The 9,102-nt window shown below is 34.2% G+C and overlaps 1 protein-coding gene across 1 annotated transcript; it reads left to right on the top strand.

The window, feature by feature from the left end:
* Nucleotides 1-1,857: 1,857 nt before the first annotated feature.
* LOC116521473 (olfactory receptor 14A16-like) lies at nucleotides 1,858-2,787 on the top strand. Its single transcript, XM_032236141.1, has one exon. The coding sequence runs from the start codon at nucleotides 1,858-1,860 to the stop codon at nucleotides 2,785-2,787; it is 930 nt and encodes a 309-aa protein (XP_032092032.1).
* Nucleotides 2,788-9,102: the final 6,315 nt, after the last annotated feature.

Here is a 9,102-nt window from a genome sequence, read left to right as displayed (position 1 = left end):
AAAGTACATAAAAAATGCTGCAGGCTGTGAAAACAGAGAACAGCATAAAAACAACAGAAACAAAGGCAGAATATAAGGAAAAACAGCTGGATGACAGATTAAATAGATGGAAAACCAAAGTTTTGCATGGACAGAACTTGAAAAACTTGAAGGAAAATGTCATGACAACTTGACATGGACATGGCTTAAGATGGGAACTATCAAGAAATAAATGGAAGATTTAATACTGGCTGCTCAAGAACAATCACTACAAACTAATGCCATGAAAGCAAAAATACAAAAATCCACTGACAACCCAAACTGCCAACTTTGCAATAACAAAGTCAAGACTGTTTCACATTTAATATATGAATGCAGCAAAATAAATGTCACTGAGTTGCTAAATTAATCCACTGGTCATTATGTAAAAAAATATGATTAATCTGTATCCAGAAAGTCATGGGAACATAAAATGGAAAACGTTACAGAAAATGAGAAGGTGAAGATTTTGTGGGACTTGTGAATACAAATGGATCGTCATTTGGAGCACAACACACCAGATATCATGGGCTGAAGTGTACAGTTTACTGATATTGCTGTTCTTGGAGATACCAGAGTTGAAGAAAAAGAACAAGAAAAAATAATGAAGTATTGCGACCTGAGCATCGAAACTACACTGCTATGGATGAGGCATTTAACAGTGATACCCATTGTCATTGGGGCATTTGGCATCATGTCCAAAAATTTTTACAAGATACATCAACAAATTGAAGCTTCCTGCAATAACACCAGCAGAACTGCAAAAAACTGTGCTACTCGGAATATCTTACATTTTAAGAAGGTACTTGGTTGATATCTAGGATGCTGGCAGAAAACCATTAGCACCAGTCACTGGTATTTGTAATGCATTTTTGAATGGTCAGTTGGGTGAGTTTCATGTTTAATGAATAAAGTGTATAATAATAATATGTTTATAATGTAAACAAAATACATTTGCTTAATAATTGTACTTTTAACCAAATAGTAAACATTTTTAACATTTTTAAGGTTTTTTTTAAAGATATGCCAAGATTGGATGATTGTTACCTGGATGATTGTTTCACATTTCTCTCTATATATTTTCTTACATCTGAGCTATTTGTACAGTCTGTACCAGATCGTTTTAAATGCAACTCGGAATTACTTAGCCCGAAAGGGGTGGGGGGGTAGAAGGGGAAAAAAACAATTATGCATTTGTCAAAGATACTTTAGTTTTAATACAGGAGTCAGCCCAGAAATTATCTGATGCTACAGTCAAAGCAGTCTGGAAGATGAGTACAATATCTGCTCTATAGCTTAAAGCATATTCATGTATTTTATGAGCCTTGGATCACATCTGGCCCTTTACTTGTCCCTGTCTACCCTATGATGGCAGAGGCAGGTGTGGGGGACAGTGGAGAGGGAATAGAGGCAGGGTGGGGCAGCAAAGTAGTGGTGGGAGAGGTGGTGCAGTGGTGGGAGCAGCAAGGAGTAGCATAGGAGTAGAAGGTGGCAGAACAGCAGTGGGTAGAATAGCAGCCTTCCACTACAGAACGACTTTCCCATGTGCCTCTTTGATAAATTATTTACTGACATCCCCACCACCACATTAAAGGCAGAATGAACATAGCTCTAATCACATTTTCCAACACCTACATGACTTCAGAAGTAAACAAGGCTCCTGAGAAATGGCCCACCCCCCGAGGATAATTATAAGCATTCCATACGTAAAACTTTTCATATCTACCACTGTAACATCAAAATAAATTCTTTGAAAAGCATTGAATATTGCCACAGGTACATGAGAAAATAGTGTGAAGATTGCTCTCCCTTTAGAAGCTCTGAAGCCTAAAAAGCCAAATGGAAAATGAATCTGGAGTCAGTGAATTCATTCTGCATGGATTCCCTGATACTAAGGAGCTATGGATAGTCCATATTGTTCTTTTTTTAATAATTTATTTGGTAGCACTTATTGAAAATGTCATCATCATCACTGTCATTGTTTATAGCCATCAACTCCATTCACCCATGTACTTTTTTCTAGTCAATCTATCCTTGCAAGATCTTGGCTCCATTTCTGTCACAGTTCCCAAATCAATGCTGAATTCTTTGATGAACACGGAAGCCATTTCTTACTCCGGATGTCTCTGCCAGGTTTTCTTCCTTGTTTTCTTTATGATGTCTCACTTCTTTCTCCTGTGTGTCATGGCCTATGATCGTTATGTAGCCATCTGCAATCCACTGCATTATGAGACTATAATGAGCAAAAAAGCCTGTATCCAAATGGCAACCAGTGTCTGGATGGGTGGCCTGTCTTATTCTATGCTCCATACAGGAAATTTCTTTTCTGTAAAGTTCTGTTCTAGAATCATCAATCAGTTCTTCTGTGAAATCCCTCAACTGCTCAAGATATCTTGTTCTACCTCTTATGTCGCAGAAGAATGGACACTCATCTTGGGTTCCTGTTTAGCATTCATTCTTTTTGTTCTAATTGTGTTTTCATATGGAAGGATTTTTAAAGCAGTTTTGCAAATCCCATCTACCCAAGGGAAACAAAAGGCTTTCTCTACTTGCTTACCTCATCTCCTAGTGATTTGTCTGTTTCTGGTAAGTGGTAATTTTGCATACCTGAAACCCACATCCAGCTTTCCATCAACATCAGACATCCTGATTTCAACATTTTACTGTGTGGTGCCACCAATCATGAATCCTTTGATCTACAGCATGAGGAACAAGGAACTTAAAATGGCATTCTGGAATCTTTTCTTCAAGATTTTTTCTATTACCTGACCTAATAAATGTTTTAAGTTATTTTATTAATACAACATTGAGCAACTTATAACCTTAAACCTTAATTTAGGTAAAGAATTTCATTTTCTCAGACCAGCAACTAGCGTAAAATCTTAGTGAAACATAAAAAATACAGCATAATGCTAATTGTACTGTTAAATTTCATACTCCTATTCCTTTAAAGGAGAAATGCCTCCATTCATTATTATTTATATTACATATTTTATTGTAAAAATTATAGAAATGTATAGAATGGTAACGTTCCTGCCTATATATAAATTGATCTAAATATAAATTTTATATTGGCTTGCTTAATTTCTTTTTTTATGTAACAGATGCATTTTAACTATACCATTCCCATCAATTAAATCTGAATATCTATCTAGTAATACTATTAAGTAAAAAAATAAGATATGTACTTGCATGCAAAAAAAGCAAGAATCATAATTGCTTTCATGTATATTCTCTTTGAAATTACTTAAGAAACTTAGCTTGTGGATTTAATATAGAAAATACTTGATCTGTATAAACAATATTTATGAAGGAGTACTGGTAAATGGCCAACCTTGTGTTGAAGAAAATACGTATTCAGCCGAAGATTTGTATTCATGCAAAGTGTTATAGAACATTTCCTTTAAAAACAATCAACATCATAATTTATATCATATAATAATGTGAAAAAAAGAATTTTCCTTTTTTCTATAAAAAAATAAATCATCTAAATACATCAAGATAAGTAAATTAAACATTATAAAAGTAATGATTTTATATCTTCAGGGACAAAATAGGGAACCAAAATGTGAAAGTAGAGCATTTGGCCATTTAATAAGAACTCTTTATTTTTTTATATTTTTTAAATATTTTTTGTGGAAAGTAATAGCTTGACCTTTCAGAGTCACCACTGAGTATCTCTAGTTTTATATCTGGTGGTGATATGATGCATGCAGGTAGTTCATTTCAAAAATATATAAAAAATGATTTTAAATTGTTTCCTCCTTCTCTTCCTCCTCCTCCTCCCCTTCCTCCTCCTTCTCTTCTCCTCCTTAGTATAATGTGATGATACTTCATTCAAGCATAAAAAACAACATAGTTAATAAGTTAAATAAAATATTTCCATTACATAATGGAGATAAATCTAATTATATACTGGCCATTTTTAACAAATTCATAGTTTTTATAAAATAAGCCAAAGTCTGATGAATGTTACCTAGATAATAGGAATTTCATATTAGAAATTTACATTTTCATAACTATAGGCTTTCCTACTTCCTCCTTAAATTGATTTGACAGTTTCTGAAGCTCATTTCTATATTAACAAATCTCAGTAAATCTTAATCTTTAGCACTGAATACAATGGTATTGTCAAGTACCAGGGAAATCAGAAAGTCCAGGTGGTTCAAATGATTATAAAGATTTATTGTAAGCTAATGCTCCTTACAAGAATCTGAACCTCTAATGGGCCAAGCAAATTGATGGTAGAAAAGACTTTAAGGAACTCAAGGTAGGCTGGACTTAGATCTCTTGTGGGTCTTAGGGGACTCATGATTGATGTCCACACCTGTCCTCTCTCTGGGGCTCTGCATGGTCATCTCTTATAGGTACCTGGGTACACAGCATTAGTTGATTCCAGAAGGTATGATAAGTACCAAAAGCTATGAGAATCAAGCAATTTTTCCCATAAGGAATAGTGTAGTGAGTCTAGCTTGTTTATCAAGTACCATACAAAAGATGAGTACTGGGACAAAATTTCATGTCAGAATACATTGAGCACCAAATTCAATGAGCTTCAAAGTATTTGAGTATCAAGATACCACTGTATTTGAAATATTGTACACATTATATTATTTTTAATTCACCACAATTTTTCCTTTATGGTGTTCTGCTGGTATGAATATACCTGTCAGCCTCTGTTTCGTTATTTGCTTTCATCTGCCATTGAAATGGGGAGTGAGGGTTGGTATTTGGGAAGGGAAGTTTTAAGTACAGGAGGGATTCTACAAAGGGAATTTTGTTCTCACCATCTACTGCGCATCTGGAGATAGTGCTTGGTGTGGTCAAGGCCAACCATCCTGCATACCAACCTGATGATGCTTTTTGAAGGTGGAACTCACATGACACCTAAGAGATTTGCAGATTGGACTGTGGGATGGGGTTACCAGGGGGAGGGGGTTGGGTCACATATTGATATGTATGATTTCGTGTGCTTTTGCCTCAGATCTTGCTTTGCTTAGCTGCTATCTTTTCATAACCAGTAAAAGTACTCCTAATTCTGCGAAATTGAATTAAGTGGTTTCTTTCTTGGTTGCTGAGGGAAGCTGGCTTGACAATACCAGTTAATTACACACATCATTTGATGCCTAGATCTTCAGATATTGTTAATGAATATCAGATTATTAGTCAACGACAAGGCTCTCCATATGTGTTGCCTCATTGGGAAAGAACTGAAGGAAATGACCAGACTGAGCCTGAGGGCAGGGTCAAATGTATGCATCACAAATCTGGATGGTGATCATCATCAGTTTCTATGTCCCTGAAAGAGACTTAAGTACAGCTCCTATTGTAGTCCTTTGACTGATACCAATTTGCACTGGCTATTAATAATTCAAATTCTTGTATGGGTTAAATAGAATAAATCTACAGTACTCTTGAGCTCTGTCCCACTCAAAGAATATAATGTTGAAAGAAAAGGAAGAATTGGCAGAAGCATTGGAGATCCAAGTTACAAACAAAGTTAAATATTTAGGGATATATTTAACTGCAAGATATAGCACTCTTAAAGAGAATAATTATTATAAACTTAAGCAACAGATTGTGTCTGATCTAATGAAATGGGAAAATTTACAATTATCAATGAAAGGGAGAATTTCTACTATCAAAACAAAAATTTTACCTAGAATTTTATATCTGTTCCAGACAATTCCATTTAGACTAGGGATTTTTTTTTGACAAATTAAATAAAATAGTATTGAAGTTCATTTGGCAGGGAGGAAAAGCAAGAATAAAATTAAAGTCATTACAAGATTCTAGATCAAGTGGAGGCATGGGCCTACTCAATTGGGAATTATATCTCGCTTGATGTGGGTTAAGGAGTGGATAACACTAAGGAATTCTAGATTATTGACTTTAGAAGGACATGGCTTATTGTTGGGATGGCATGCTTTTTTATGGTATAAAGGTACTAAAACACAGGGTTATTTCAGAAGACATTACTTAAGGTTTTGTTTTTGAATTGGGAGAAGATTAATAAGCAATATTACTTAAAAATACCAGTCTGGCTATCAACTATTGAAGCTTTTTCATATCAAATAATATACAAAAAGGAACAAAAGGTTAGAATGCAGAAGGTAAACTCAAATCAGAGCTGAAACAGGGAGGAATAAAAATGAATTTGTTTTCATATGTGCAAATACAATCTAGATATGACAAAGACTGCAAAATGGAAGGTTTTATGATAAAAAAACTGAGTTAGATAAAATGTTGGCAGGTACTGCTGAAAAAGTAATTAAAAAACTATATGGACATTTACTAGAGGTAAAGCTAAAAGAAGAACATGTTAAAGAACTGATGATAGCTTGGGGGGAAAATTTGGACACAGGATTGAACTAATGGGAGAAATTTTGGTCCCAAAATTATAAAATTATAAAATGACAATATCAACAGCTTATAAGGAAAATTTGTATAAGATGTTTTACAGGTGGCACTTACCCCCAACTAGAATAGCAAGAATGTCCAAAAACAAATTGGAAAACTTTTGGAAATGTCATCATTTCGGGATCATACTACCATATGTGGTGGACTTGCACAGAAGCTAAATGGTATTGGACTAAAATTCACATGTGGTTGGAAAAAATAACACAGAAATGCATAGATTTTAAATCAGAGACTCTTTTATTGGGTATTATACCAGATACATACAATAAAGACTTGAAATATTTGATCATAAATATTTTAATGGCAGCCAGAATTGTATTTGCAAAAAAATTGGAAAAATGAAAAAATACCAACGCAGGTAGAAGTTGTTCGAAAAACAATGGAATGTGCTGAAATGAGTAAATTGACATTTGAAATCAGAGAACAAGAAGATGAACAATTGTATAAGATTTGGGATTTGTTTTATCAATGGATACAACTACCATTATTTTAAATTGTAATAATAGAATGTGATAAGAGATACAATGAAGATGTATTACTTCTATATAGATTTTATAGATTTATAACAATGTAATGGAATATTGGTATATATTGGTATATATATATGAATTGAATATATAGATCCTATAGATTTATAACAAAGTAATGGAATATATATATATCCTCCCAAATATGGGAGGAAGATCACTACTTCCATCTCTGTCCATCAGCTCATCACAAGAGACCATCCATTATCCGTGCTGATAAATAAATAAAGGGAGACTAGTATAGATCTATTTCAAGCTATTTCGCTCTCATCAGCTAGCCATACCCTTACTGGGATTAGAACCTGTGCTGTAGCCACTAAGCCATAATTCTCCTCCTTTGACACTAAATACATACATACATACATACATACATACATACATACATACATACATTGAATAAGAATATTTTGTTTAAAATGAAGAAATAATAATTGTAGTTTGAATATATGAGATACAATGATAAAGATGTATTTATATACATTTGATGATTTTACATATAATTGAAAGTAATTATACCCAAATATAAAATGTTGGTTAACTATATATGAAGGGAGACTTTATTTATTTATCAGCACAAAAATGCAACACAAATGTAACAAAGGCAACAGTAAAAATAATGGCTTTCTGTCTGGATGATCTCCTAGGGTGAGCAGATAGACAGAGAAAGGAAGCAGTATGCTCCCTCCCATATTTGGGCATACCAGGGGTTGTGACACAAAATATATATATTGAAAGAAATACCAGAATAAGATTATGCCATAAAAATATGTTATTATTAAACATTCACAATGATGTAACAGATAGTTAGTATACATATGTATTTAATCTTTAGAATTCATGTTTAAAAGGAAGAAATTATAAGAGTAAACTGAATATATGATTTACAATGATAATCAATGTATTAATGTATATTGGGTTGAAAACCATTGGTTTTATACATAAGTGAAAGTGGTATTTCACAAATGTTTGTGACCAAACGACATGCTAAATATATATGTAATTGGTGATTTTTTAATGTTATATGTATGTTTTTGCTTGTTTTAAAATAAAAAAATCCCAATAAATCCTATAAAAAAGGCTGTCCCTCTGCAAAAAGGCAGGACCTATCTGAATGGTAGCAGCAACTATGTAGCCTTGTAGTCACAGCTTGGAATCATAAAGCAGCTGAGATTCTAGATTGGATTGTATCTGTGAGATGTCTCCTGGATCACCACTCCCCAAACTCCCATGGATTACAGAGACACGCAAAGAAATCTGTTGAATAAAATGGATATAAAAAGTGATGGATAAAATTATTCAGGTCTGTTTTCAGTTTGAGTCCAAGAGTAGAATAGTTCCATTGGAGATGGTTGGAGAGTAGACTTGCCTGATTATCTAGTTTGATTCCTGTTAGAACTGAGGAAGTGGACAAGGTCCTTGGGCTGTCAAGGCCACTACTGGCTTATTAGATATTTTCCCCTCCTAGTTAGTGAAAGCCTTCTGGACAGATGGGTCCAGGTGGGGATTAACACATTGCTGCAAAAGAGGCTGTTTCTGACACCATTTAAGGACGACTTGGTCCACTACACCCTCCTCAAGAAACCATCATTTGACCCAACCTGACTGACCAATTTTATTCAATTTTCCATCTTTCCTTTCTAGGGAAGACAGTGGAAAAATGCTTGTCATATAGCTCCAAAGAATTTTGGATTAAACATTATCTGGACCCCTTTAGGTCAGGTTTCAGGCCAGATTACTGAAGAAAAATAGGGACCCTCAATTGTTTCCTCTGAAAACACCTTATTGTGGAAAAATATGAAGATAAGCATGCACACACGCGGGTGCGCGTGCGCGCACACACACACACACACATCAGAGAAGGAGACCTAGAGGAAGCAAAATGCACAATGATAAAAATGATTAATGATTAAAAATATAAACAATACCATAATATGAAATAGGCAAGTGGAGTATGCATTTTTTTGTCTCTTGAAAAGAAGGGATTGTTAGGAATGGGAGAAGATCGCTATGAAACAATAATGAAGATAAGGATGCCAACTTGAATTGGAACATTAAAAAATTAGAGCTCCAATTTCAGATAGGAATAAATTAGAGCAAGTGAGCGTAAGTAACTGGGATTTTGGAGAAGAACTGATTA

Source organism: Thamnophis elegans, chromosome Z (genome assembly GCF_009769535.1).
Source record: "Thamnophis elegans isolate rThaEle1 chromosome Z, rThaEle1.pri, whole genome shotgun sequence".
NCBI classification, from domain to species: domain Eukaryota; kingdom Metazoa; phylum Chordata; class Lepidosauria; order Squamata; family Colubridae; genus Thamnophis; species Thamnophis elegans.
This window is presented reverse-complemented; position numbering and strand designations above follow the sequence as displayed.

What these genes read in the sequence shown, in the direction of transcription:
- LOC116521473 (XM_032236141.1), top strand. Translation starts at nt 1,858, where the DNA reads ATGGAAAATGAATCTGGAGTCAGTGAATTCATTCTGCATGGATTCCCT.